Consider the following 27258-nt stretch of genomic DNA (forward strand, 5'->3'; position numbering starts at 1 on the left):
CCGATTTTAAACGTGGGGATGAAAATGAAATTTTGCGCTGGTTTTTCGCTTAAGGGTTCACTGGTTCTTGGGTTTTGTTCATTTCTCTATATCCTTGTGTTCACTTATGTATTTATTAGTTTATTTAAAAGAAAGAAGGGAATGCATATATCATACGACATCAGTGTAGGTTCTATGCTCTCACCAATACATGCGAAAATGGGGCAACCACCGAATTAGTTTCACTGATTTACTGCACATGCGCAGGAAGCAGAAAGTGCGATAAACAATTTAGTTTAGCAACTGCTACAATTAACGTCGTTAAATATTTTTGACATTGTGAGTAACGCCTGCTATGTGTGTTAACGGTAGATTGATGACAAAGTGAGACAGCAAAAGCGGCGAATCGCTTATGCGGGGAGGGTCCTTTGCCTATCGATAAGTATCGGTTTCTTATCGAATTTCGAACTTGAAGCTTAATTAGACATGTAGAATGGTAGTTTATCTGAATTTTCGCTATAGCCGCTTAACAAACAGTAAAACACTGGTATTTTTGTGCTCAATCTTCTGATTACTTTGCATGCAGAGCTAAAGGGAATTAAAGAAGCCTGCTTTGTGGCCAGAAATCCCTAGATTGCAGAGATGCCGACAGAGATGCTGGCATTTCGGAGCGGAGTCAGTGCCGAAACAAGTGTGGGTGAGGGCAGAACAGCGCCAAAGGGCCGGCAAAAACAATTTTTATGTAGTTAAATATATATCAGAGTCAACCGCCGATTTGAAAAGAGCTTCTTTCCTGCACAAGTGCAAGCAAAATAAGTCATTTTAATGACTTACATTTAAAAACAATCCCGAACATTGAAATATTTTAAGCTTTAGAGGTGAGTGGCGTCTGCAATTTGTTGTTTGGCGTAGAGTTCGGGTAGAGGGATTTCTTCGGATGGAATAATAGGGATGCGGATGCTGGCCATGCGCAGAGCATGCCCTGACCTACATTCCCGCTTATTGGCCATCCAAGCAGCAGTTGCAAAAGGATAAATACACACGCAACACGAGCTGGTTAATAAGCGCTTTTCTGATTTTCTGATTTTCCGATTTTCCAATTGTCCGACATTCCCCAATCCCTCCAGCCCTCCATCCGCGCGCTGAAAAGTGTGCAAAGAAATCAACACGAAAAGTGAGAATATATCATCCATAGGAATCGAAAAGGATCTCGCTGGAAATCGCAAATACTCGAGTGCAATATGTCCAGCAATTTAATGCCGCAGGGCAATCGATAAGCGAATCCGTAGTCTGTGGAATCCTCGCTGGCGATGCAGTGGGACGCTGATGCAGTTGCACTTGGATCGATAGAGAACAGAGATTAACAGAGAGGCGCGTTCATATGTGCATATCCTGCGGCGAGTGGCGCCAGTCGATGCATCATCCCGCATCCTCTTACCGTATCCCGTAAGTCGGCGTATGAAGACACTCCGTTGCAGTGATGAGATCGAGGCTGTTCTGGATACTGGCGATTATATACTCCTCACTCCATCACATCGGCTCGGGCTCCACGTCGACCACATGTGAGTCTCCTCATGCCTTCTCTACGTATTTTTGCTATAATCACATGGCAAACTTTTACCCAACTCAAAAGTTTGGCACTTTTCAGCTGAAGATTAAGTCCCATTGTTTACTTTGCGGATTAACCCTGGGAAAAAGTGCCTATTTTTCTATATAACATAAAAGTGAACGAATTATATGTTTCATATCGATTTCATTTTTATCCATGACTTCAGCTGAATGTATCAATCAATTATATTTTCGGCTTAAAAGTGTTATTTATTTTACAAAAATATCATCTATTTAGCTATTTATTTAAGTTCCTTTTATGATTTCATATGTTTAGTTAACGAATTTAAATTTATTTAAATTTATTATGCACTAGTGAAACGACCGCGAGCTGGCGATCCATTCGACACGTTCCCCAAGAACTTCTGGCAGGAGTTCTCGTCGCCGTTCACCGACACGCCCGAGGATGAGGAGCTGGAGGTCACCGAGACGACCACGCACGAGCCATTTCCGTTCTTCGCCGATCCGTACACCACCCTGAACATCAGCACCCAGCTCTCGTCCAGCGTTTATCTGCACTGCCGAGTGAACGATCTGCAGGGCAAGACGGTGTCCTGGATGCGGCGACGTGGCGAGGATCTCACCCTGATCACCTTTGGCCAGCACACGTATAGCGGAGACTCGCGGTATTCGCTGGAGTTCGAGGAGCCCAACGATTGGAAGCTGCTCATCCAGTTCGCCAACGAGCGGGACGAGGGTCCCTACGAGTGCCAGGTGTCCTCGCATCCGCCGCTCGTCCTGCTCGTCTACCTTACGATAATTGGTGAGCGCATTTTTGTAATGTAACATAACATGCAGTAACATTGCCATGCTGATGTCATAGTTCCTCACGTGGAGATCCTCGACGAGCGGGGCTCGGCCACGCCGGAAAAGTACTACAAGGCTGGCAGCACCATCGAGCTGCAGTGCGTCATTTCCAAGATTCCGCATCCCTCCTCCTACATCACCTGGCGGCACGGACCGCGTCTGCTCAACTACGATACCAGCCGCGGAGGAATCAGGTACGAACTCGAGATTTTGCTGAGTGTATCTTTATCTATTTATTACCATGCATTTGCAGTGTGAAGACGGACATGCTGCCAGGACGAGCTCTGAGTCGCCTGTACATCGCCAATGCCAATCGCCAGGACACCGGCAACTACACCTGCATGCTGGGCAATGAGATTACGGAGACGGTGGTGGTCCATGTGCTGAACGGTAAGTGTGTATCCATCTTAGTGGTATACATACATATATACAATCCGGAATTTCAGGTGAGGAGCCAGCCGCCATGCAGCATGCGAATGGAAGCCGCCAAAAGGCCAACGCCTCCACAATGGTTGTGTTATTTCTAGTGTGCGTGTGCAACTCCGGATCCATTTCCGTAGCCGGAATAGTACGGGGATTGGGCTCGGCACGGATATGGGGATGGGGATGGGAGTCAAGACGATGACGTCGCAGCCTAATCCGGAGATCGTAGATCCCAGATTGTGTCCCGGGAAATGCATACACCAAATGAGTCTTTGTCCAGGATTGCATTTTCGACTTTTACTCTAATCATGGGTTGTTTAACGTACGATACATAGCATAAACCGAATACTAAGCTTAAGTCAAGTGTATTTAAAAAAAAACAAAACAAAAGAAACCGGAAATCGAAAGATCGAAAGATTGAAAACACGTACTAAGTAAGGGCGTACGCGAAATTTAGATGAGAAATTGATTTTTAGCGCTAGAACAAAACATTATTAGTATCATAATCGAATCGAATTGTACTACCAAAACGGCCGTGTTTATGTTGGCTAAAACATATTGATCTTATATACATACACATTATACATTATACATTATTGCATCTAACGTATCCATTTAGCTCTTTGTTACCACCACATCATTATGGATATGCATACCTAGATTTGTAAGGTCCAAACGATTAAAGCAGGTTTAATGCATTGTTTCTCACTCGGATCGCCTTCGAAAGGTCGTCACAAATATTTCCATAACGCTCGTGTGTATTCTATATCCCGATTAACATATAGTATACACCTCCGATCCAAGGCCTTGTTAATGAAAATATGGTTGTAGCTTCTTGAAATCAAACAGCATATCAGTTGGGATCATTCTAATCGTAATAATAATCAAACACCGAACAAAATCGTAGTTCATTTATCCCTTTTATCCTTCACTCAGTTTTTTGCCTTTTTCTCCGATTTTTTTTAATACTTAACTGGAGAGCTAAGTAGGCTTAAATACACACACACACACAGAAAAAGGTTGTTAAATTATTGAAATAATTCGAAACATTGTAAAATGCGTGAGCTTGATCAGAGATTGGGTTTATCCTTGGTTTATCCATGATCTAGAAATGTAGAGGAGAAACACTTAGGTAATGTTTAACGTTAACAAAACTGTGCCATTCAAAATGGATACATATCGTTTAATTGTTGTTAATTCGGTTGCGGAACCAATGACCATTTGAGGCAAAACAAATTGATTCTATATATTTGTATACTTTTGAAGTCGAAAACACAACACAACTCGGACCAATGGGTAAATACTTGATTCTTTGATTGAAAACGGTCCCAAAAACCAAAAACCAAAATCAAAATCGAAAAACCAAAACCGAAATCACTTGAAGTAATTCAATTAAACGAAATAAATCACGATCAAGAACAAGAAGCAAATGAATACTTGCCACTTTCATTTCTCGACTCGGGCATCAGGTGAGGAGCGTTCATTCGGTGTTCACTGTACTCCCCCCCACATGCGAGTATATCAGTTTATGTCTTAAGCTTTAGCTTCGAACGATCACCGCCTATATAAGCTCCAAAAAAAAAAAACTTTCGATATCCTTACTCACTGACGGCTTTCCAAATACATATTGCTTTCAAGATCGGTTATTATATACATACATACATACCAAACACTCTTCTTACAAATTGTATTTTGAAATCAAAGCTCAGCTTGAAACACACAGAAGAAAAATACAAAAATAAGAAAAGTTAAGTAACGAAATTATTGATAAGGCTTGAGGCCTAAGTACTTGGGTAAACTTATTTCAAATGGTCCAGTGTAGTTATTGTAAATTATTCAAATTGATCCCGACCCGAATCGGTCCTTGGAGTATGCCCTTAAATAACAACACAAGTGAAAAACAAAAAACAAGCAAAAAAAACAAAACAAGACAAATGTTGGAGTGAGATAACGAAACAATACTTAGAGACTAAAGAAAGTGACGAAACGAAACTTTTAGAAAGATTTTGGTTACAGAATTATATTTAATAATTACTACATTTAAAATTGAGATTATAAAACTACATACATAATGTGTAACGCGGACGTCCTCTGGTCAATAGCCGATTGTCAGCAAAATGCAAAGAGCAAAAACCAAAGGGAACTAAAACTTAATGCAAAATTGTATAAAAAAAAAAATACACACACACACAGACACAAACACATTTGTTTTTTCTATTAAAACATTCAAAACATATGGAAGAGTCTTTCATTTTCCCACAGAATAAACATCTGCATTTGATTTTCACTGCATATGTAGGTATATTTACATATTTAACGACTATCCGATATTAAATAGTAAAACAATATCATCTTAAAGTTATCCTAAATTTAGACCGCCTCAGCCCTCGTACTCCACATCCGCATCTGTGTACATCTTGGCTGGCTGCCCAGCCAGGCCATTATCCGTCTCCATCATTTCGACGTCGCGACAACTGGCCGCCTGCAGCTCCCTACGCACATCGGGTGTAATCTTGAAATGGCTCTTCTTTCTGCAATTTGGAATTAATTTAGTAATTGCGCTGGGGTATTTATAGACCTCAATTCACTTACTTGAGCAGCTGGAGCAGTGCATCCCGCTGTTCGGAGGATATATCGTTCTTGTAGCGCTGGGCAAAGGTCAGCAGGCTCTGGTGCCATAGCACTGGTAACTCACGCTTGTCGTTCTCGAATCTGCAAGACAACATTTTATTTCGATCTTAATGGCATTGCAGTGAGAATACCCACCTCAGAAAGTGAAAGACTGCGGCATCCACGACGCGATAAGGCAGAGCATACCGCTTGTCCAGGAAGTAGCGGATGAATATGGAGTTGGCTCCCGAGTAGGCCATCTCGCAGATCTTCAGCAGGCAGGCGGAGGAGTGCAGGACGGGAATGGAGCTGCGGGCCACCACGCTGCCGAAAATGATAGCCTCGCGCAGTGTGCAATCGCCGCCCTCGAGCAGCGGCAGAATGATGCCCTTCATGAAGGCAGCCGGCTTGAACAGAGCCCTCTTGAGTGCATTGTAAAGATGCATATTTAGCTTCTTGTATTCGCAGAGATCATCGCGAACTCGTGGCAGAAGCACCAGGTTATAGAACCTCTGGGCCATTGCCTGCGACAGCACCGAGCAAAAGATGCGGGTGCCCTGGAACATGGCAGCAGCGCTCCAATTGTGGGGCTCAGTGATAAACAGAATCTGCTCCCAGTTGCGCAGCTTGGGTATGATCTTAAAGGCCTTGGGGATCTTGCCACTGCGATAGCGTTTCAAGACATCGCGTACGCCCTCGTACATCTCCTTCACTTTCGGGTCGATCTCCTCGATCTTTAGAGAGCCCTCGTCAGAGATCTTGGTATGAATGTCGGCCTCCTTCTCCTGGATCTTTTGCATAATCATCTTGGAGAGGTGCAGTGTACGCTTGCCCTCCTGTGCAGGTTGCTGGAAACGCTCGAAAGCGGCCACATCGTCTTCGTCCATGTCCAGGTCGGCCATGAAGTCAGTCTCGTTGACCTCTTCATCCTCCTTGACATGTCCATCGTCTAGGGGAGTAAGGACAGTTTATTATGAATTATTTTTGATACATGCGGCTAGGTTAGATTTAAAAGGATAAGCACATTTGGCGCACTTACTCAAATTGAAGTTGACTTTCTTGACGGTCACCAGACTGGGAAAGTTCTCCTCGTCCAGCTCCAACTGCTGCAGCTTGGCCGCGGCCAGGATCTTTTGGCTGCTCCTGGCATCGATGTTCTATGTTGACATATCACATAATTTGATTAATAACACGAAATGCAGTTTAAAATCGAGTTCTTACCGCAGATTCCTCGGCACGCAGTTTGACCTTATCCTTGTTCTTGTTTTTGGCCACCCTGCCCTCGGTGATCTGCTTCTCCAGGGTTACATTTTTGATCGTCGCCACGTTGGCCTTCTTCGGCTTACCCATTTTGCCCGGATATTGTCAAAAATCAAGCGTAATAATAAAGGCAACACAAATTTTAATCGCTACACGTGTTGCAACAAAGCACTGGCGTTGCCGGCTATTTGCGAAATCGAAAAACAAAACACATTTTCGCTTGTATGGCAACGTTGCAGCAGGGCTGGCTTTTCGATAGGCCAGTAAGACCAGGGATGGTGACGACAACGATACTTAAAAATCGTGAAGTGAACATATATATTGTTTCTGAAGCTCGTTATGAAAACGATTGAATCCATAATATTTGTTTCTAGTTGTGTTTAAGCAGTTGCATAAAAAATATTCAGACCGGACCACGTAAAATACAAATTGAGTCAGTGCAATTATTAAAATTTGTACGATTGGTATATACATGTTATGTTATGTTATTCTTAATCTTTCTTGGCACAATTAATAGATTTTTAATCCATTACAAGCAATTTAATGTTTATTTTGAATTTCATAGTTTTTATTTATTCTTTATTATATTAGGTCCCAGTTATATTTTTATAAAATTTCAAAAAAATTGTCTGCTAACTTTTCACATCGGATGAAGTGAACAAATATCGCCGCGAACACGAACTATCGATAGGCGCGGGCACAACTGGTCGATTTGCCATCTCTACTTCCTCCTATCGGTCTTTTCCAACCCTGCGCTCGCAGCCAACAGACCTCCGCCGTTTCTTTTTTTTTCTGCGTTGCGTGCAAACAGACCGACAATATGAAGGTGTGCTAAAAATTTGTGAATTTACTGATATAAATAATTTCGACTTTGTGAAATATTGCGAAAATGCTAAAGCGCAAGCACTGGCGCGGTGAACAAACAAATTACAAGCGAAAATGTCCAGTGATTGCGATAAAATAAGTGGATGATATTTTATCCGATGCGATTCGAAGAAATATATATATATATATGTGTTTATACATTGTGTGTGACTTGATTTTTTTTTTATTGTGTGTTCCAGCTCAACGTTTCCTATCCCGCGACGGGATGCCAAAAGCTGTTCGAAGTGGTGGACGAGCACAAGCTGCGCGTCTTCTACGAGAAGCGTATGGGCCAGGTTGTGGAGGCCGATATCCTCGGTGACGAGTGGAAGGGCTACCAGCTGCGCATCGCCGGCGGCAACGACAAGCAGGGATTCCCCATGAAGCAGGGTGTCCTGACCCACGGTAAGTTTGCAATCCAATTCGCAACTGTGGTGCTGAGCCAGTGATTGGAGGGATCTGTGGTAGCCGGCATAGATCTGGTCAGGTGTAGCCAATGAAATGAGAGATTTCTGTAATACAGACCCTATCCCATCTGTAGATTTCCATGTTCAGCATGGAAACACTTATAGGCATCTGCAAGAACATAGTAACCTGGGTTTGTCTTGTGATAATTGTCATTATATTTGGGGAACATAACCTAAATATGATGGCGTCTTGCAGATTTGTGTATATTTTTGGTGAGTTCCTCCATTCAGAATACATAGTATTATACTATTTAGTGCTAAAGTTGGAAAGAGGTAGTAATTTAGCAACTAGTGACTAGGGCAAGCTCCAAAGTTAAGCAACAATTAGTAGGATAAAGTTCCTCTAGAGTTTGCAAACACATTTCCAAACATAACCTAGGAATGAGCTATAAAAAAAACAAAAAGGTTTAATATATCACAAGACTATTGGCTAACTTTGCACACTCGAAGGGTTAACCAGCAAGTCACCCTCCAATCACTGCTTATTTCCATAGATTCCTATCAAGAAACAGTAATAAACACAATCTTCTTTGCCCCCAGGCCGTGTGCGTCTGCTCCTGAAGAAGGGACACTCGTGCTACCGCCCACGCCGCACTGGCGAGCGCAAGCGCAAGTCTGTGCGTGGATGCATCGTGGACGCCAACATGTCCGTGCTGGCTCTGGTTGTGCTGAAGAAGGGTGAGCAGGATATTCCCGGTCTTACCGACACCACCATCCCACGTCGCCTGGGACCCAAGCGTGCCAGCAAGATCCGCAAGCTCTACAACTTGAGCAAGGAGGATGATGTGCGTCGCTTCGTTGTGCGTCGCCCTCTGCCCGCCAAGGACAACAAGAAGGCCACCTCCAAGGCCCCCAAAATCCAGCGCCTGATCACCCCTGTTGTGCTGCAGCGCAAGCACCGTCGCATTGCGCTGAAGAAGAAGCGCCAGACCGCTTCCAAGGAGGCTGCCGCCGATTACGCCAAGCTGTTGGTGCAGCGCAAGAAGGAGTCCAAGGCTAAGCGCGAGGAGGCCAAGCGCCGCCGCTCTGCCTCCATCCGCGAGTCCAAGAGCTCCATCTCCAGCGACAAGAAGTAAACGCCGCGGACACGGAACCCACATTCTTCGTTTAAGCAGAAACTGAACGTTGATCAAAACCACATGATGATCTACGAGAGGAGAAAAGAAACTTTGTAACCATTTATGTTAAATAAACGTGAAAAATGGTATACAATGTGCTGTCTTCTGTTGAATTGTAGTACGATGTACGATTGAGTGCGAGTTCCTCAAGTAGCGATTTATATTCCCTTGTATTTTTATATATATTGCATGTGGTTTTGGTTGTGGCTTAGCCAGTAGCTTCTCATGACGGGAAACACTGATGTTTTTATGCACTGAAAGTTCTTTATCAAAAAGACAGGTTCTAATGGCCAGTATATTTTATTTTCAATTATTTATTTCATACTTTTCTTCAGTTAAATGCAACAGTTTTGATAAATTAAAGTTATGTTTGGCATAATAAGCCGATGAACACACTTATTATCTGAGAAAGGAACATTAAACTAAATTAACAAGGTCAGAAAGCGGCTTAAAGGGTTTCCTTGCAACACTGCGATTAGCGCAATCATAAATATATTAAGATTATTAAACATATAAACGTCAAAACAAACACTATCTATGACAAAAAGTTGGGATCGAATTGGAAAGAGATGGAAACAGGAAATCGTGAGCGAATATAGCTATCTCTTGCGATTTGATGCAGTTCCCGCCAAAACATAAAATGGAATCGTTTCAATTGGGATCTAGACATATATTCTGTACGTAGGTTAAATAAATATAAAACAAGTAGAATGTGTGTATATAAGATAGCAAAACGTGTTTGGGGCAGTCGAGCAATTTCCAGTTGTAATACGTGGCTAGCAGCTCATCCGTGAAACGATTCCTATCTGCTGGCGGTGCCACTGGGAATGGGACTTTCTTCCCCCGCTGCTGGCACGCTGGGAGCTACATTGGAAGTGGGAGGGGCATTAGACGAGTCCACTTCTTCGTAACGCGTTAGCTTGGCCTCCTGATCGGCCAGCAGTTCGAGCAAATCCTCTTGATCCTTTTGAGTGGCCGCCAGGGATTCTTGCGCCGCATCTGCACGCTGCTTTTCGGCTGACAACTGCTGACGTAGTGTCTCCAGCTCCTTCGTCAGACGGATGTTCTCGGCGAAGTACATGTTGGCCTGGTAGCGAGCGGCATTTAGCTCCTCCTCGTTGGCCGTTGGCGTGGATTCCGCACCCTGGGCGGACTGCACCTGACCGGTGGAGGCTCCCAGCTGTGCCTTTAGCAGCGTGTTTTGGTCCAAAAGCTGCGCCTTCAGCGACTGCTCCTCACCAAGTTTCTCCTTCAGTTCGGCATTCTCCTGTTCCAGTTCTTTGGAGGATTGCTGCAGTGCTTGGATTTGGGCATCCATGCCACGGATAATCCCCTTGTACTGGGAAACCAATGCAGAAGCTTCCGAGCTCAGTGTGAGTTCGGTCAGTTCTATGCCATCTACATCAAATCCGCTGACCAGCTTGGCAATCAACGCCTCCAATCCCTTATACAGCTTGCAATATTCGAAGTCGAGCAGCAGTTCCCCGGCGGATTTGGCACGGATCTGAGCCTGCTTGCAGGCCCTGCTGTAGGCCTCGTGGCGCGACACTTCGGCCAGTTTGCTACAGAAGCTCTCCTGGCCAATTCGCTTGATGATTAGCTGACTGATGTCCTCGCGCTTCTGTCCGGGCAGTGAGTTGTCATTGAACTGGATGCAAAGGCCCATGAGGAAGGCGCACATGCCCTGGACAAGGAACTCTCGTTCATCGTGCTCGTTGGAGCAAAGTTGGGCCGTCAGATAGGCCATGGTGCCTTGCGTCTCCAGCAAAGCTTTTACCGCACCTGGGCAATGGGCCAGCCACAAGCTGAGGAGCATTAGTAGGCCCACTTTGCTCTGCAAACGGTAGCGTTCCTGCTGCATGAGATTAGTGCACTGCTCGAGCAGAGTGATGGGCCTTTGGCCACCCGGAGTGGCCAGCAGTACGCGCAGTAGCTCCTCCTTTAAAGCTACATTCTCTACGAGCGAGTGCATCAGGGCCACTGCGGAGAACCAGTTGGCTAGCGCATCTGTGGAGAAGAGTCCGGTGCAAAGAAGTTGTCCCGTCGAAAGGGCGCTAACATCGGACGCACTGGAGGGCAGCAGGGTCTGTACCACCGCCCGCTGGCCATCGGGATTGCGATAAAGGAAGCACTCGAAGCAGTAAAGAACGGCGCAGCGCAGGGCCAGCAGTTGTTTCTCATTGATCATGGACATAAGGAGGACCACGATGACCGGTCTGGGTGGACTGCTCGGAGCCATAACTCTTCCCCACTCATCCTGGTTGTCCCGATCGCCGCGCACTACTTCGGCCACAGCATTGATGGTTTCCGTGAGTATATCCGGCGGTACACCACTGCTCATCAGAATCTCACAGAGAGCATGGAGCAGTCGGGACTTTTGCATGACCCGCTGGCAGGCGGCCACCACCTGCTGTTGATTACTGGGCGTGACCAGTGCCCGCACCACCTGCAGCAGGCAATGGAAGTTTGAGACCTTCTGTGGCGACCAGCCAACCTCCTCCGCATCCTGTGAGAGCTCAAACATTGGCGCCAATCGCTGGATATAGCTGCCCTCCTTGAAGAACTGTTGATTACTAGAGTTGTTCTTGAGGAGATTCAATAGCAGAATCAGGCAGTCCTCCACCACAATTCCGCCATCCGAACAGCCCTCCTCACGGACAATTTCAAAAAGGCGGTCGAAGGCATTCTCGAAGGCCACAATTTTCTGAATGTTTGAGTTGCCCTTGGTCAGTTCGATCAGCAGCAGCAGGACATCGTTGCGAATCACTTCCCTGCTATCCGTCAACAGATCCATCAGCTTAGAAACGCCCATGGGACTGACCAGGATCAAATCCTGCAGTTCTCGCGTCTTGTTCGAGATGAGGGACGTAATCAATTGGATGGCGGCGCGCCGCACTCGGAAATCATACTCGTCCAGATAGCCCATTACCACGGTGACGTGCTCCGGCGTCTTAATGAACATCTCCGTGAACTGCTCGCCCACATTCACCGAAACGGTGGGATTGTCCGCCTCCTCGTCGAACTCCTCACTGGTGACCACGTTGCACAGTGTGTCCAGTGCATAGCTAATGATCTCTGCATCCTGTCCATCGTTCTGGAGCACCTGAACCAGCGGTGGCATGCCCTGTGCGCCCACCTCGATGCGGTACTTGCGGGACAGGGCCTTCAGCGCTCGGCAGGCATCACGGCGATCCTCCAGGAGCGTTGATGAGTAGACACGGTCCACCAGCTTTTCCACCGTCTCGGCGGCACTCGGCTGCTGGCCCGGCTCCGTGCTGCCCAGCACCGTTTTGATGCCACTCTTCAGGAACTCCATGCAAGTGTGTGTTTACGGTCTATTCTGGGTTTTTCGCATTCAACACGACACGTCAATTCATGAAAACAATTGACGGGCGGCTTCGCGATGCCCGAAGTCCGATAGGCGCCCACTTATCGATAACTGTCTTTTCTTAAAATATTTGTAATCCACGTTTAAAAGCACAATTTACCCATATGAACATGATTGAATATTTACCTCTCCTCAAACTTATAAGTTAATTAAATTATTTTTTGTTTGCTAGAAAATAAATAAAATGAAGAATATATAGCTAGTTTCTAGCTGACTTCTGAACTTGATCTGAGTGGCAACCCTGCCGGCGATAGTCGATAGCCATTTTACTGTCAATTTCATTGAACTAAAAACGACTCGACAGCCCTGGTGCTATCGATGCTATAAGTAAGTTAAAAACAAAACTAATTTAGCAATTTGAGTTTAAAATTGAGCGAAAGGATCATAAAAACACTATTTAAGGCGTTTCGCATATACGGCGTAAGAAGTTTACAAAAATTTCAACAGAATTAACACGCCGCTGGGGAGAGATCACTCGTTTTTATTACGTAATCCGGCAAAATACCCATAACATAACAAATCCCCACATCAATTTGTGTGTAAATCATATGTAAATCTAGCCATCTCGTGTGCTTGTCTTGCAGACCTATGGGCAGTGGGATTGTGGTTCAATTGGCACGAAAGTACGGCGCAGTGATATTCTTTCCCACTGTTGCAGTCGGATCGATTTACGCAGATTGGTCGCACACACGCGAGTGGAAACGCCAGCAGCTCCAGTTGGCACACCAAGCCCAGCTAAAGGATCAGCGCTAGGGGATACACAAATATACACCATGGTCTTGGGACTGGATAAGCGAGCACTGTGGGGCGCGCTGCCCCTGCTGGGATTCGCCATCGGTCACTTCCTGGACAAGAAGGAGACGGAACGAATGACCATGTTCCGCGACAAGAGTGCCCTGTACGGCCGCCCCGGTGGCAACGAGGGTAAGGCGCCATCCTGGTAGGCCTGCCCAGCATCGCCATCCCACATATATTCTTTTATTTCCCCCAACTCACTGTTAACCAATAAACCGGAGAAATGTGAAATACGCCTGTCGTCTGGTTTACCTGCATGGCGGGGCGGAGATTTGCGGTCGGAAACGTGATTTATTTGTGAAGGATTGCGTAGCATTGTTTGTTTTACCCAGGAAAACCATAAAAACATCAACACACGTCTAAGGATAAGCCGAAAACCAACGAAAATCCATGGAGATAACTCGTTTTTCAAGGGATTTTACCTGGGCATCGCTGCACGATATGTGAGTTCTGCTTAGTTGGGATCAGGGGCGTAGGCAGGATATTGTGTACCCCAAAACTCGTATTAATTTTCATAGGACTTCTTGAGCATGTCACATAAATCAAATCAATAGTGGTTTGCCAAAAGTGGTGTATCATATGAGTTTCGTTAAGTGGGATTCGATGATCTGATATATACATATGTATATATATAACTACAACAACATCTGGACTTTTAATATTTTTTTAAGCGTTAACCAAACGATAATATTACCAAACTATTTTTAAAGAAGAGCCCCCTAAAACTATCATTCGTACGCCCATGCTCTTACGTATGTAACTGCTTCCAGCTGAAACCGTTAGGCAGACTCCTCGAGCGGAGAATCGCTCACTTCAAATGTGAAATATGAAATCCGATAAGGACATTTCCACTTTTACAAACAAGGCAGCAAATTGAAATGCCAATGCAACAAAACTAATTTATTTTTATGGCTGAGAGCTAGGGGTTTGCATTCGGTTTTGGATTCCGGTTCAAGATCAGACTTGGGCTCAAGTTCCAGAATTGAGCGTGATGAATCGCTGGAATTGTGTTCTTGGGCGTGCTGCCCCTTTCTAGCCCATTGTTTTCAATGGTCAGCAGTTTGTACACAGGCGCAGTGGGATCAAATGGAGCGGATTTTCCAGATTTTCGCCTTACAAGTGCTCTCTCTCTCACAGCGGGGGAGAGCTTGAGCGAGGAGGTGAGAGACCAAAGATTTGCAAGTGGATACCGGTGCTTGGTGGGTGCGAGCGAGAGGGTAACAGCACGATCTTTATTCCTGGAAGGAAACGAGAGATCCAGACGTGCAACAATAACAAGGCAGTGCTGGTGGTACTGGGCGGGAAAAAAGCCAAATTGCCCATTAACAGCCAGGTGCGAAAGGGTTTTATTGAAAGGTTATTCAAACGAAGGTCATGCTGTAATGACTGCTATAAATTTTAATTAGTAGTTGTAATTTCTAATAATTTCGAATATCTAAATGGGTTTACATTTCAATCAAATTTACAAATTATTTTTATTCATTATATGTAAATATATTATGAGAACTTATTAATTTTTTTGTTATTTAGCATTTAAACAATGTAGTTTGTATCTTGCTTGTTTTTAGAATATTCAGTTTTCCCCGCCATATTTAGCGGGCTAGCGACATCACTAGCCCCTCTTCCTCGCGCACTTGTTTCTCTCTCTCTCCCGTTTTTGCAGGTAGCCATGAGAATTCCAGAAATCCTGCATCCCAAAAACCAGTCTCAATTCGTGTTTGGGTTTCGAAGCAAGCGGATCATTTGAAATAGGCGGCAGAATAACCAAAATAAAAGTGACAGAAAGATTTAAGGTACAATGAACGGAGAGGAATCTGCCGGCATGGACTTTTCGCAAAAGACCCTGCAGGATTACGAGGTTTTGGCTGTGATGGGGAATGGATCCTTCGGCACCTGCTACAAGGTGCGCGACAAGAGCACCGGGGAATTGTTCGCCTGGAAGGGAATGAACTATGATGAACTGGACGAGGCCAAGTGCGATGCCTTGGTTTCCGAGATCAGTGTACTGCGGCAGCTTCAGCATCCCAATATTGTGCAGTACTACCACCATCTGGTGAACCGAGAGGCCAAGTCAGTGTACATTGTGATGGAGTGCTGTGCCGGCGGCGATCTCGCCCAGATTGTCCAGCGTGCGAGGTCCCAAAGGAAGCGGTTCGAGGAGCCCTACATCTGGCGGGTGCTCTTCCAACTTTGCCGGGCGCTTCAGGTGTGCCACAACAAAATCCCCAACGGGACCATCTTGCATCGCGATATCAAGCCGGCTAATATCTTCCTGGATGCAGCCGGGAATGCCAAACTGGGAGATTTCGGTCTGGCCCGGATGCTGCGACGAGATCAGAGCTTTGCCGCCTCATTTGTGGGCACGCCGCACTACATGAGCCCGGAGTTGGTGAAGGGCAGGAAATACGACCGGAAGAGCGATGTCTGGGCCGTTGGTTGTCTGGTCTACGAGATGTGCGCCCTGCGACCGCCGTTTCGCGGTAGAGCCTTTGACCAGTTGTCCGAGAAGATCGCCCAGGGTGAATTCAGTCGGATTCCGGCGGTCTATAGTGCTGATCTGCAGGAGATCATCGCCTTCATGCTGGCTGTGGATCATGAACAGCGTCCTGGCATCGAGGTTATCATTCGGCATCCGCTGGTGGTGCGTAATATCAGCGAGTTGGATGGCAATTTTCCATGTCTAGTTGATGCTGGAGAGGACTTCTTCACACTGCCTTCTGGTGGCAGACTTTTCGAGGACGAAGAGGAGGATGAGGTGCATCCAGAGTTATCGAGCACCATGTTTACGGAACAGTACAGCTTCAATGAAGGCTATGGGCAAAGGCGCCTCAGCGTCACTGGTGTTTTTACTCCAGATTTGCGAAGTGAACTTTTCTACTCCGCCAAGCGAAAGATCTTTCCTGCCAAAAAACTACAGTTGTCGGATCCCGCCCTATATGAAAGTATAAGGAGAGAGGAACAAGCGGAGGAGAGGCAGGTGGAATTGGAGCAGGAGCGGCGCCGCAGGAAGGATCAGGAGCAGCAGAAAAATGGACAAGAAACCCTTAAAAATGAGCTTTTGAAGGAAGCCAATAGCAGTCCACGTGCTCTTACCCAAAACATATTCGATGAGGTACTGAAGACTCGTCTCCACGCAATTCGTGCCCAAGAGTCCCTGTTGCAGCAGAAGCTGGAGGAGCTGCAGGCCAGGGAGCAGGAGCTACAGCTGGCCGAGCAGCGTGTACAATCGCTGGAGCGGCAGATGCAGGAAAAACTTATCCAGCAGGAGAAACATACTTGCAATTGCAGGCAGCCCATTGCTCCGCCCATTCCACCGAGGAAGCCAGCGAAGTCGCACCATGATGACACCTACTGCACCATTGAACTCAACGAAACATCGCCCACGGTGGCTAAACTCAATTTGGCCACTCTTCCGGCACCAAAATCGCTAAACACTTTGCGTAAGGTTACCTTCAAGTCGCCACAAAAGTTTGTCACGTATGGCATCGAGAATATGCCCCCACCGACGGTGAATCCGGCAGTGAATCCTCCGCCCACTGGTGTTCCCATGCAAATGAGCGTATCCAGCAATGATTCCGGGGACAGCCAGGCCTCCTCCACCCGCAGGAAGTCCATACTCTCGCTTTTCGGGTTGAGTCGCGGATCCAAGGCGACCTCCAAATCCTTGCCAGCGGTCAACCAGGCAGCCCAAACAGCTGCAGCTCGCGTGCAGCGACCCCCTTTGGCCGTCAAGCCACCGATCACCCAGGAGCAGCCGGTAGCAGCTCCGCCAGTGGCCAATCTCTGGACAAAGGAGCAGAAGAAACAGGCCTTCGAGCTGCTGGCGGCCATGAATGCGGCGGAGAGGGAGGCCAGCGGTAGTGGAGTCGGTGGATCTGGACCCGGTGGAGCACGTCGCCAGCATCTGCGGCAATCGGTGAGGGAGCGGAACTCCACGCTCCAGCGAAACCGCATGCGCAGATCCTTGGTGGTGGCCAGTGGCCATCAGAAACTAACAACGCGCGACCAGATGGTGATCTGAGCAGATTGAGCCAGCGAGATGTGCAGTCCAGGAGCCATGGCAACCATGGAGACTATGAGCGTTGTGATGTGGAATAAGTTCCGAAATATTTACACTATTTTTTGTGCAACAATTTTTTTTTGAATTGCCATATTTTACACCCGTATTATTAGCATTAAGATACTATTTTTTTCAGCTGCCATTAAGTGTGCAATTTGCATTAGTCTTATAAATAAATATACATTGCTTAAATATGAAACCATTGTGCTTAATATCTGGATGTTTGTGTTTTTGTTTAATGTTGTTTGCTGGTAACCGTTAAATTCAATAAACGCATTTACAGTGCTGGGTATTGCCAAAAAATAATATAAAAACGTAGCCTTTTTGCAATGTAGTACTCAAGCAAGAGGCTTAATAAAATCATAATATAAAAATGATTAAATTTAAAAATGCTAAATTATAAAAATTACTACTCTCCTCTTATTTAACACTTGCCAACACTTTTAGCGCGCCAGCTGTTGCCTATCGATAGACCGATTACCGGTTTGTTACGCAAGCAACAGGTCTGGCGTGATTTCTGATTGGATTCCGATTGGGTTCTTGTCATTTCCCAGTGTGATTGCTGTGCTAGTTGATACAATTTAATTAATTCCAATATGTCTGCCCGACTGCTGCAGGCCACGCGTCGCTGGAGCGCCCAGCGCAACTACAGCTCCAAGATCGCCGAAGTTGTGGTGGTTTCGGCAGCCCGCACACCAATCGGCAGCTTCCAGAGCCAATTGGCCCCACTGACGGCCACCCAATTGGGAGCCCGTGCCATTGAGGCGGCGATCGAAAAGGCCGGAATTGCAAAGACCGATGTCCAGGAGGTGATCATGGGCAATGTGGTATCTGCCGGTCTGGGACAGGCCCCAGCCCGTCAGGCAGCCATCTTCGCCGGACTGCCCACCAATGTGTGCTGCACCACGGTGAACAAGGTGTGCTCGTCGGGCATGAAGTCCGTGATGCTGGGCGCCCAATCACTGATGCTCGGCTATGCGGATGTGGTCGTTGCCGGCGGCATGGAGTCCATGTCGAATGTGCCCTACTACCTGAAGAGGGGCGCCACGCCCTATGGCGGCGTCAATCTCACCGACGGCATTGTGTTCGATGGCCTCTGGGATGTGTACAACAAGTTCCACATGGGCAACTGTGCCGAAAATACGGCCAAAAAGCTGGAGATCACACGTCAGCAGCAGGATGACTTCGCCATCGAGTCCTACAAGCGATCAGCGGCCGCTTGGGCGAACAAGGTGTTCCAGGACGAGATTGCACCGGTGAAGATTCAGCAGAAGAGGAAGCCGGAGATCGTTGTCGCCCAGGATGAGGAGTACAAGCGTGTGAACTTCGATAAGTTTGGCCAATTGGCCACCGTTTTCCAACGCGAAAATGGCACAGTGACAGCGGGTAATGCCTCCACATTGAATGATGGTGGTGCCGCCGTTGTATTGATGAGTGCCGAGGCAGCGCAGAAGGCGGGCATTAAGCCGCTTGCCAGGATTGTGGCCTTCCAGGATGCGGAGACCGATCCCATTGACTTTCCCATTGCCCCAGCACTGGCCATTCCCAAATTACTGAAGCGCGCCGGCGTTCGCAAGGAAGATGTGGCCATGTGGGAGGTGAACGAGGCCTTCTCCCTGGTCGTTTTGGCCAATATCAAGAAACTGGATGTGGATCCCGCCAAGGTGAATGTACACGGCGGTGCCGTCTCCATTGGCCATCCGATTGGCATGTCCGGTGCCCGCCTGGTGACCCATCTCTCGCACAGCCTGAAGAAGGGCGAGCTGGGATGCGCCTCCATTTGCAATGGCGGCGGTGGCGCCTCCTCCATTCTCATCGAGAAGCTGTAAGGTCAGGTCACCTGGTGGACCTGCTCTCAACCAGAAATGCATTTAATACCGATCCATCGAGATCATTGTGGAAAGCTCTATGTTTTTTTTTTAAATTGTTTAACGAAATATTGTGATTTGCATAATAAAATTATGAAACAGTGAATAATTATATGTACATATGTATGTATTATATATCAAGTCAGTTTTCTTCCATGTCGGTGCTTGGGTTCAAAGTCTAAACAGCTTGTATTTGTTCTATGAAAAACCTATGAAGTGCTAAAAAGATTCTCTGATTATCTGGATAAGGTTACCTATGTAATTTCCATAGGTTCATCTTTTAATATTTTCTAGAATTTCTCTAAATATGTAATAATATCCGTTATTTATCGGTTATATTTATAATATATTTAGTAATAATTAGTAAAATATTTTGATTCAGATCCCCGCTCGTCTGGTGGCCAGGAGTTCGCACACGAAGACGACGAGCGAGAGGAGATAGAGTCCTGCGGTCAGGATGTAGACCGCCCACAGATCCGGCTGTCGGATGCGCTTCTCCCGGTACAGGAACCGGCTGCGAAAGTACCGCTCGCTGGCCACTTGACCTGCCCAGTGGTGCAGCAGGCCGACGGTTCGAATGGACATGACCAGGTGGTCCAGGTGAGCGGCCAGATGCGAGTGCTTCTGCAGGTAAATGGCCAGCTGCTGCTCCAGTACGTCCTGCGGTATGATGTGATACGCGCCCGCCCGATGGCCGCGTTGGGTGAGATGGAGCAGTGCATCCTGAGAGATTAGGCCAAAGAAAAGCGGATGTGAGCCGGCTCCTTCGCGCAGCGTACAGCGATCCAAAGTGCGCAGCACCTCCTCCTCCCGTTCGGAGGACACAATCACGGACTTCAGACCCAGCAGATCCTGCAGACTGGGCACCTCCCTCAGATCTTGCCACGTGGTTCGACCCATCACGGCCGCATAGTCGCCATGGGTTAGATCCGGCAAGCTGCCCGGCAAACGCTGATGCAGATGGTAGCGCAGGATGAAGAACAGCAGAGCCGAGTACATGGACCTAACGATCAGGCCGAAGATCAGCCAGCTGGCGAAGAGCAACTGCAGCGATGGACACTCGGGGGGATCGATGGGCAGGCCAAGGGCGGCGGCATAGACCGCCAGGACGATAGCCAACCGATCCCCAGCGCTGCGTCAATGGAGCAGTGCCAGGCAGGATATGCTCAAGAAGCTGGACACCAGGCAGATCCAAGTGAGCGCCTGAAAGGGAAACGACCAGATCTCCAGGCTGGTCAGGTTGTGCGCATTCAGGAGCAGGCATCCCACCACGCGGTTCGAGTAATGCGGAAACACGGGCGTCAGATTCGTTGCGTACTGGATGCGCTTCCTCACATAGCCAATCGCCAGGTGGGCTCTGCGTTCCTGGACCTTTTGGAATATACATACATATTACACTTGGGCATTCGCGAATGGTCGATCCTACCAGCTTCTGGAGCAACTGCTTCTCCGACCAGGTAGTGCGATTCCTTAGCTGATCCTGCAAGCCCTCAAACTGTATGCTAAAGTTCATCCTGTGCGACAACTCCTGCAGCAGTCGCCCCTCCAAGCCGCGCAGCCCGAGCAGTCCGCGCTGTCCCTCATCCAGATCCAGATCCAAAAAGGGCGACACTCTTCTGGCCAAAACCACCAAGGGGCAGCCGTTGAGGTTGTGCAGCTTGGAGGGAAAGTAGTCGCGATGCTGCCACGATGCGCCCAGAAACCGATTGATCCTGGTGGGCTGGGAATCGTTGCACTGGCCGGCTGCGTAGGGGAAGTACGTGTGGAGCAGCACCTGGCCGCCGGAACTCTGCGTCATCACATTGCAGTTGATCAGCTGATGGCGCCAGCAGTACGCGAACACGCCCTGCATGTCGTGCGGAATCAGTGCATCCCGCTGCTGCAGGAAGATGAAGTAGTACTCGCTGGTGTCCGACTGCGCCGTATACGTGTGCATCTCGATGTCGCTACAGGGTATTACAATTTACAATTGCAGGGTATTATTAATAGTAGCATACAAATGACTAGCTTACAGCAGGGCATCCAGCGAGTCCACCAGCAGCAGATTGTGCGTCCTTGGTCCGGCGATCCGTCGCGGACGACCGAGCTCGACCAGGACCAGCTGGACGATCATCGTGTCCACGCTCTCGTAGAGCAGCTGCATAATGTTGCGATAGAAGTTCATGGGACTGGGTCGCCGGCAGGAGAGGACCACAATGAAGGCGGGTGCGATGCGCTGATAGAAGTCCTCGATGAAGACGCGCAGTGCCGCGGCCACGTGATGATTTATGGACGCCGCCTGCGTCTGGGCGCCGATGTACTTCATCGACTCGAAATGCAGCAGGCTGGTCACGTTCATGTCCGTCTATCGAAATCCGGCTGGAATACTGCCGCAGTTAAGCGGCATCCGCATCGAATTCTATTTCAATGCGCACGCTATTTACAACTCATTAAGTCGCCAAGTCAAACACAACTATTGTGGCACACGCATCAAGTTGCACAATTAGCCGGGTATCTTCTCCCACAGCTGGTGGGCAATCGTAAATGCCCAACAAATTTGTATGGCCCATAAGGTGGTGGCTATGAGGCAACCCTAATAATCATATAATCATATAATCCTGTATGTGGATGGGTCGGCAGGTAAGAGGGTATGGTTCATAAGGTGGTGGGCATTGCTGCATTGATTGATGTAATCTGGAAAATCAGGATTCTTTATGTCCTTACACTGAACTTTTATATTTTCACTGCACTTTGACTTATTCAATAATTAAATATGGTAAAAATAAATGAAGGTGTCCTTAATGTTAATGAAATAAAGAATTGCTAGCAATGCAAATAACTCAAATTATTCATAAGAACGTGACATGGTATGGTGTTATTATCCTTCTCCACCTATTTACTTTTAATTAGTGCAATCTCCGTAAAGATCTGATCCTGAATTAACGTTGAACCCAGTCCATAGTAACCCAGTCCAGAGTAACCCAGTCCAGAGTAACCCAGTCCAGAGTGACCCAGTCCAAGTTCCAGTCGCTGTCCCTCCCTCGCAGTCGAGCATTAAAGTTGCGCCATGAACACCAGCTCCGATTCCAATCCCAGCTCCAGCCTAAGTTACTCGATCTACAGCAGCTACCTGGAGCACTCGAGGATCGACATGCAGGGTGAGGAGGCGAATCTCTATGTGGCCCGGGCACTGCGGCTGGTCATCGAGAATGTGCTGGCCCAGCTGAGCACCACACTGGTGGTGGCCATTTCCACGCGCCACCTGGGCACCGCACACTGGTTCGAGTACATGATGAACAGCCTGATGGATTCGTGGCGCATGGTGGCCGTGCAGCTGATACGCATACGTCCGGATTTGGTGGCCAATCCGGTGGTGGGAAGGAAACGCGTCAGCTTCTTGATGGTGGACTCCTATCAGGGTTTGCTGTATGTATAGCTAATTACATAACATTTTCTACGTCCAACTAAATCTGGTTTATTTAGCGACACCAACATCACGGTCAACAATGCGGACTTTGATGATCCGGACTACTACTTCATCTTCCTGCAGGCGCGGGATCACCTCATTCCCAAGCAGCTACAGCTGATCCTCGATCACTGCCTGGCTCACTTCTGGCTGCACTGCAACGTGATGATCCAAACTGCCCAGGTGGAGGTGCTAGTCTATACCTATTATCCCTATACGGCGAACGCCTGCCAGGCGGCTCATCCCATTCCGGTGAACACGTTCGATGGCCGCCAGTGGAAGGTGGCCCAGATGTTTCCCGACAAACTCAGCCAGATGCACGGCTGTCCACTGACCGTGCTCACCTGGCCACAGCCGCCGTTCGTCGAGTTGCACTGGGATCCACAGCACAATCGTAGCCGGGGCAGTGGCTTCGAGATTCAGCTGGTGGAGCAACTGGCTCGGCGCATGAACTTCAGCCTGGAGCTGGTCAATATGGCGCTGCTGCGTCCAGACGCCTATCGCCTGGCGGAGGGCTCCAGCGAAGGACCCATCGAAAGGGTAATCATGATGGTGCCTTGAAGTTTCAAATCCAAATCCATATCCAAATCCATTTGATTGCAGCTCCTGCAGCGCAGTGTGAACATCAGCATGGGCTACTTCCGGAGCACGGCGCGCCGGAATCAATTGCTCACCACGCCCATGTCTTACTACTCGGCCAATCTGGTGGCCGTGCTCCAGTTGGAGCGCTATCGCATCGGTTCGCTTGCCCTCTTGGTGTTCCCCTTCCAGCTGTCCGTTTGGATGCTCCTGCTCCTGGCCTTGGTGATCCACCTGGGCATCCATCTGCCCTGCGGGCGGAGGAGGGGGAATGGAGGAGATGGAGATGGTGGAGATGATGGCGGAGGATTGCAGGTGGTGGCCCTGCTTTTGGGCGCCGCCTTGGCCCGACTGCCACGCCCCTGGAGGCATCGCTTCATCGCCGCCCACTGGCTGTGGGCCAGCATACCGCTGAGGATATCCTATCAATCCCTGCTCTTTCACTTGATCCGCCTGCAACTGTACAGCACACCATCGTTTTCGCTGGACCAACTGCTGGCGGAGGGATTCCAGGGTATTTGCACGGCGAATACCCAGCGTTTGCTGCTCGAGATGCCACAGGTGGCCCGGGATCCGGATAGTTTTCAATCCCTGGACACACCCTTCGATTGGGACGTATTGAATGTGCTGACGCGGAATAGGAATCGCAAAATATTCGCCGTGGCCAATCAGGATGTCACCATATCCTTTCTGCACTCCACCGCACAACCCAATGCCTTTCACGTCGTCAAGCAGCCGGTGAATGTGGAATACACGGGCATGTATATGCCCAAGCACTCGTTCCTCTACGAGAAGTTGGACGATGACATACGGCGCCTGGATGCCAGCGGTTTTATCCACGCCTGGCGACGCGCCTCCTTTGCCACCGTCCATCGCATGGAGCAGCAGGTGCGTCTGACCAGTCGGCGGTACATTAACCATGCCAAGCTCTCCGGCATCTACGTGGTCATGGCGGGTCTGTATCTTCTAGCTGGTCTCGTCTTCGCCGGCGAGCTACTACTTCGGCAGCGGAACTAGAAGAGTACTTGAGATATATCTACATAGCAAACAGATTAGCAGTCTTAAGATGTCTAATATCTTAAAATATAAGTATGATTTAATGTTATGTTTCCTCGAAGTTTTTTTTTTAAGTATTTTTGACCCACTTTCTGCTGGGCAAGAGAAACAGTCATTAATCACGAACCTTTTTCCGTGCAATTAGCATGAAAGTTACACAAAACTTCGGGGGTTTCTGTGTTGATTCAGAGGCACGGCGCTGGTCAGGATACGGATATTGAGCCACTTCATTGAGCCACTTCATGTCGCGCCGGGATGAACATCAGCGCACTGCTCAACTCGTACTACGATTTGTCCGGCGAGCAGATGAACCACATCAACGAGTTCGTGGCCCGCGCGGTGCTCCACGTGGTGCACCACTACATCCTCAGTGTGACCCCATCGCTGGTGTTGACCCTCTGCTGCCGGAGCAATCACACGTGCAATTTCTACAATGAGATGATGAGCACATTGTTCCGTGAATGGGGATTGGCCCCACTGCAGATCGTCAATGTGCTGCGTGGTGTGCCGTGGCATCCGGTGCCGGGTCGTCGGCACTACAATGTCATCTTCACCGACTCCTTTGCCGCCTTCGAGGAGATCCGGATGGAGTACTATGCCAGAGAGTACAACTACAATGAGCACTATTTCATCTTTCTGCAGGCCAGGGATCGTCTGCTGCAGGGCGAGATGCGACTGATCTTCGACTACTGCTGGCGCTATCGCCTCATCCACTGCAGCATCCAGGTGCAGAAGTCCAACGGTGACATCCTCTTCTATAGCTACTATCCTTTTGGGGAGCATGGTTGTGCGGATATGGAACCACAGCTGATCAATCGCTATAATGGCAGCATGCTCGTCGAACCGGATTTATTCCCACGCAAGTTGAGAAACTTCTTTGGTTGCCCACTAAGATGCGCCCTCTGGGATGTCCCACCATTTCTCACCTTGGCCGAGGACCAGGAACAGCTGCTGCTGGTCAGCGGTGGCTACGAGGGTCGTTTACTCCTGGCGCTGGCCGAGAAAATGAACTTCACCATTGCCGTGCGCCAGGTGCATGCCAATATGAGGGACGAGGCTCTGGAAATGGTGAGTCCTTTCATGGTGTCCTTCCAAGAACAAAGAACATATTACATTTCGCATTTCGCATGTTCCAGCTGCAACACGACGAGGCGGACTTGACGCTGGGCGGGATCCGGCAGACGGTGGGCAGGGGCATGGTGGCCACCTCGACGAACAACTATCACCAGACCCGCGAGGTTTTCGGCGTCCTCGCCTCCAGCTATGAACTGAGTTCCTTCGACATCCTCTTCTATCCCTACCGCCTGCAGATCTGGATGGGCATCCTTGGAGTGGTGGCCCTATCCGCACTCGTCCAATTGCTCGTTGGCCGGATGCTGCGGGAGCGACTGAGATCGCGGTTCTGGCTGAATCTGGAGCTAGTCTTCGTGGGCATGCCGCTGTTGGAGTGTCCCAGATCGCACACCGCTCGTCTGTATTGTGTGATGCTGATGATGTACACCCTGATCATACGGACCATCTATCAGGGATTACTGTACCATCTGATACGCACCCATCAGCTGAATCGCTGGCCACAGACCATCGAGTCGCTGGTGCAAAGGAACTTCACGGTGGTGCTGACGTCCATTGTGCAGGAAGTGCTGGACGAGATTCCCAGTGTGCAGCACATGCGATTCCGCCTGCTGGAAGCGGCCAATTCCGAGCTGGAGCCGCTGTACTTCCTGGAGGCGAATCACCAACTGCGACAGCATGCCACCGCCACCGCCCTGGACATATTCATCCACTTCAATCGCCTGAGCGCGGACAAGATGCATCAGGGGGGCGGGCAGGGAACGGGCGCCCACTTCGAGATTGTTCCCGAGGACATCATCAGCATGCAGCTGACCATGTATCTGGCCAAGCACTCGTTCCTCATCGACCAGCTGAACGAGGAGATCATGTGGATGCGTTCGGTGGGTCTGCTCTCCATTTGGGCCAGGTGGGAGCTCTCCGAGAGCTATTTGCGCAACGAGCAGAGCTACAAGATCCTCGGCACCATGGAGCTATATGCCATCTTTCTAATGGTCATGGTTGGCCTCATCGTTGGCCTGCTCGTCTTTGTCCTGGAACTTGTGTCCATGCGATCGGTCTACTTAAGGAAACTTTTTACATAGTTTCTGTACTGAAAGCAACATTAGCTATACTTCATATTATCATCATTATCTATTAGCATTTATCATTTATGTATATATACTATACTTTATATTATTATCATTATCTATTAGCATTTATATATACTATACTTCATATTATTCTTATTATTATCATTATCTAGTAGTATTATCTATTAGCATTTATATATACTATACTTCATATTATTCATATTATTCATATTATTATCATTATCTTTTATCATTTATAACTACAATGGAAGTTATGAAAGTTTTCACTTAACATTAAAGTTTAGTTTCATTAGCTATACTTCATATTATTATCATTATCTATTAGCATTTATATATACTATACTTCATATTATTCATATTATCTTTTATTAATGGAAGTTTTGAAAGTATTTACTTAACATTAAAGTACAGTTTCATTAGCTATACTTCATATTATTATCATTATCTATTATCGTTTATCATCTATAACTACAATGGAAGTTATGAAAGTATTTACCTAACATTAAAGTACAGTTTCATTGACTTATTTGTTCCTGAATGTGTCTAAAAAATGCTATAACTTAATTATAGATGAAATTCTTAGCCAAGGACTTAGTGGATTATAATTCCAAGTGTGGCTGTCGCTGGCAAGCGTGTGGTCTCTATGGAGGTCAGGACATTATCCAGCTATTTGTAAACCTCTTACGGCCGACATGCTGCTCGCATGAACCTGACACTGACGGGGTGTTCCTGGCAATATCCACACACCCACCTACACACACTCTCCACA

At 47.9% G+C, this 27258-nt stretch overlaps 11 protein-coding genes across 13 annotated transcripts; 8 read left to right on the forward strand and 3 right to left on the reverse strand.

Moving 5' to 3' along the window:
• Positions 1-219: 219 nt before the first annotated feature.
• LOC120456214 (fibroblast growth factor receptor 3) lies at positions 220-5053 on the forward strand. Of its 2 annotated transcripts, none has more exons than XM_039642896.2 (6): positions 220-318; positions 1175-1541; positions 1904-2350; positions 2411-2588; positions 2648-2784; positions 2841-5053. In XM_039642896.2, the coding sequence occupies exons 2-6, from the start codon at positions 1460-1462 to the stop codon at positions 3017-3019; spliced, it is 1023 nt and encodes a 340-aa protein (XP_039498830.1). In that variant the 5' UTR covers positions 220-318; positions 1175-1459; the 3' UTR covers positions 3020-5053. The 2 variants fall into 2 exon arrangements, with proteins under 2 accessions (XP_039498830.1, XP_039498829.1); XM_039642895.2 differs by lacking the exon at positions 220-318 and adding an exon at positions 663-857.
• Positions 5054-5093: 40 nt separating this feature from the next.
• Positions 5094-6891, reverse strand: LOC120456208 (bystin). The gene is made up of 5 exons (XM_039642888.2): positions 6649-6891; positions 6467-6584; positions 5584-6376; positions 5410-5529; positions 5094-5348 (listed from the first exon to the last, which is right to left on the reverse strand). Exons 1-5 carry the CDS (start codon positions 6775-6777, stop codon positions 5198-5200), a joined length of 1311 nt encoding a protein of 436 aa, XP_039498822.1. The 5' UTR covers positions 6778-6891; the 3' UTR covers positions 5094-5197.
• Positions 6892-7364: 473 nt separating this feature from the next.
• Positions 7365-9230, forward strand: LOC120456222 (40S ribosomal protein S6). The gene is made up of 3 exons (XM_039642905.1): positions 7365-7513; positions 7752-7956; positions 8559-9230. Exons 1-3 carry the CDS (start codon positions 7508-7510, stop codon positions 9092-9094), a joined length of 747 nt encoding a protein of 248 aa, XP_039498839.1. The 5' UTR covers positions 7365-7507; the 3' UTR covers positions 9095-9230.
• Positions 9231-9785: 555 nt separating this feature from the next.
• LOC120456178 (general vesicular transport factor p115) lies at positions 9786-12559 on the reverse strand. The gene has a single exon (XM_039642848.2). It carries the CDS (start codon positions 12450-12452, stop codon positions 9939-9941), a length of 2514 nt encoding a protein of 837 aa, XP_039498782.1. The 5' UTR covers positions 12453-12559; the 3' UTR covers positions 9786-9938.
• A 207-nt stretch (positions 12560-12766) lies between these two features.
• LOC120456232 lies at positions 12767-13277 on the forward strand. 2 transcript variants are annotated; one of them, XM_039642918.2, is made up of 2 exons: positions 12767-12851; positions 13109-13277. In XM_039642918.2, exon 2 carries the CDS (start codon positions 13113-13115, stop codon positions 13275-13277), a length of 165 nt encoding a protein of 54 aa, XP_039498852.1. In that variant the 5' UTR covers positions 12767-12851; positions 13109-13112. The 2 variants fall into 2 exon arrangements, with proteins under 2 accessions (XP_039498852.1, XP_039498853.1); XM_039642919.2 differs by having other exon boundaries at positions 12850-12944.
• A 20-nt stretch (positions 13278-13297) lies between these two features.
• Positions 13298-13550, forward strand: LOC120456231 (NADH dehydrogenase [ubiquinone] 1 beta subcomplex subunit 1). Its single transcript, XM_039642917.2, has one exon. It carries the CDS (start codon positions 13298-13300, stop codon positions 13466-13468), a length of 171 nt encoding a protein of 56 aa, XP_039498851.1. The 3' UTR covers positions 13469-13550.
• A 1427-nt stretch (positions 13551-14977) lies between these two features.
• LOC120456182 (serine/threonine-protein kinase Nek2) lies at positions 14978-17578 on the forward strand. Its single transcript, XM_039642853.2, has one exon. The coding sequence runs from the start codon at positions 15118-15120 to the stop codon at positions 17338-17340; it is 2223 nt and encodes a 740-aa protein (XP_039498787.1). The 5' UTR covers positions 14978-15117; the 3' UTR covers positions 17341-17578.
• A 280-nt stretch (positions 17579-17858) lies between these two features.
• Positions 17859-19359, forward strand: LOC120456211 (acetyl-CoA acetyltransferase B, mitochondrial). Its single transcript, XM_039642891.2, has one exon. It carries the CDS (start codon positions 17976-17978, stop codon positions 19206-19208), a length of 1233 nt encoding a protein of 410 aa, XP_039498825.1. The 5' UTR covers positions 17859-17975; the 3' UTR covers positions 19209-19359.
• A 266-nt stretch (positions 19360-19625) lies between these two features.
• LOC120456196 lies at positions 19626-21585 on the reverse strand. Its single transcript, XM_039642875.1, has 4 exons — positions 21260-21585; positions 20674-21193; positions 20430-20618; positions 19626-20291 (listed from the first exon to the last, which is right to left on the reverse strand). Exons 1-4 carry the CDS (start codon positions 21583-21585, stop codon positions 19626-19628), a joined length of 1701 nt encoding a protein of 566 aa, XP_039498809.1.
• Positions 21586-22293: 708 nt separating this feature from the next.
• On the forward strand, positions 22294-24288 carry LOC120456190. The gene is made up of 3 exons (XM_039642870.1): positions 22294-22652; positions 22710-23232; positions 23296-24288. Exons 1-3 carry the CDS (start codon positions 22294-22296, stop codon positions 24286-24288), a joined length of 1875 nt encoding a protein of 624 aa, XP_039498804.1.
• Positions 24289-24582: 294 nt separating this feature from the next.
• LOC120456192 lies at positions 24583-26480 on the forward strand. The gene is made up of 2 exons (XM_039642872.1): positions 24583-25395; positions 25464-26480. The coding sequence occupies exons 1-2, from the start codon at positions 24583-24585 to the stop codon at positions 26478-26480; spliced, it is 1830 nt and encodes a 609-aa protein (XP_039498806.1).
• Positions 26481-27258: the final 778 nt, after the last annotated feature.

The sequence above is a fragment of the Drosophila santomea genome, chromosome X (genome assembly GCF_016746245.2).
Source record: "Drosophila santomea strain STO CAGO 1482 chromosome X, Prin_Dsan_1.1, whole genome shotgun sequence".
NCBI lineage: Eukaryota > Metazoa > Arthropoda > Insecta > Diptera > Drosophilidae > Drosophila > Drosophila santomea.

Coding starts and splice junctions, on each gene's coding strand:
- LOC120456214 (XM_039642896.2), top strand. CDS start 1,460: ATGAGATCGAGGCTGTTCTGGATACTGGCGATTATATACTCCTCACTC. Junction 1,542..1,903: donor GGGCTCCACGTCGACCACAT/GTGAGTCTCCTC, acceptor ATTATGCACTAG/TGAAACGACCGCGAGCTGGC. Junction 2,589..2,647: donor ACCAGCCGCGGAGGAATCAG/GTACGAACTCGA, acceptor ATGCATTTGCAG/TGTGAAGACGGACATGCTGC.
- LOC120456208 (XM_039642888.2), bottom strand. CDS start 6,777: ATGGGTAAGCCGAAGAAGGCCAACGTGGCGACGATCAAAAATGTAACC. Junction 6,585..6,648: donor TGCGTGCCGAGGAATCTGCG/GTAAGAACTCGA, acceptor ATGTCAACATAG/AACATCGATGCCAGGAGCAG. Junction 5,530..5,583: donor GCAGTCTTTCACTTTCTGAG/GTGGGTATTCTC, acceptor GTTGTCTTGCAG/ATTCGAGAACGACAAGCGTG.
- LOC120456222 (XM_039642905.1), top strand. Junction 7,957..8,558: donor GCAGGGTGTCCTGACCCACG/GTAAGTTTGCAA, acceptor CTTTGCCCCCAG/GCCGTGTGCGTCTGCTCCTG.
- LOC120456178 (XM_039642848.2), bottom strand. CDS start 12,452: ATGGAGTTCCTGAAGAGTGGCATCAAAACGGTGCTGGGCAGCACGGAG.
- LOC120456232 (XM_039642918.2), top strand. CDS start 13,113: ATGGGCAGTGGGATTGTGGTTCAATTGGCACGAAAGTACGGCGCAGTG.
- LOC120456231 (XM_039642917.2), top strand. CDS start 13,298: ATGGTCTTGGGACTGGATAAGCGAGCACTGTGGGGCGCGCTGCCCCTG.
- LOC120456182 (XM_039642853.2), top strand. CDS start 15,118: ATGAACGGAGAGGAATCTGCCGGCATGGACTTTTCGCAAAAGACCCTG.
- LOC120456211 (XM_039642891.2), top strand. CDS start 17,976: ATGTCTGCCCGACTGCTGCAGGCCACGCGTCGCTGGAGCGCCCAGCGC.
- LOC120456196 (XM_039642875.1), bottom strand. CDS start 21,585: ATGAACGTGACCAGCCTGCTGCATTTCGAGTCGATGAAGTACATCGGC. Junction 21,194..21,259: donor GACTCGCTGGATGCCCTGCT/GTAAGCTAGTCA, acceptor AATACCCTGTAG/CGACATCGAGATGCACACGT. Junction 20,292..20,429: donor CGCTCACTTGGATCTGCCTG/GTGTCCAGCTTC, acceptor CCATCGCTGCAG/TTGCTCTTCGCCAGCTGGCT.
- LOC120456190 (XM_039642870.1), top strand. CDS start 22,294: ATGAACACCAGCTCCGATTCCAATCCCAGCTCCAGCCTAAGTTACTCG. Junction 22,653..22,709: donor GACTCCTATCAGGGTTTGCT/GTATGTATAGCT, acceptor TGGTTTATTTAG/CGACACCAACATCACGGTCA. Junction 23,233..23,295: donor GCGAAGGACCCATCGAAAGG/GTAATCATGATG, acceptor ATTTGATTGCAG/CTCCTGCAGCGCAGTGTGAA.
- LOC120456192 (XM_039642872.1), top strand. CDS start 24,583: ATGAACATCAGCGCACTGCTCAACTCGTACTACGATTTGTCCGGCGAG. Junction 25,396..25,463: donor GGGACGAGGCTCTGGAAATG/GTGAGTCCTTTC, acceptor CGCATGTTCCAG/CTGCAACACGACGAGGCGGA.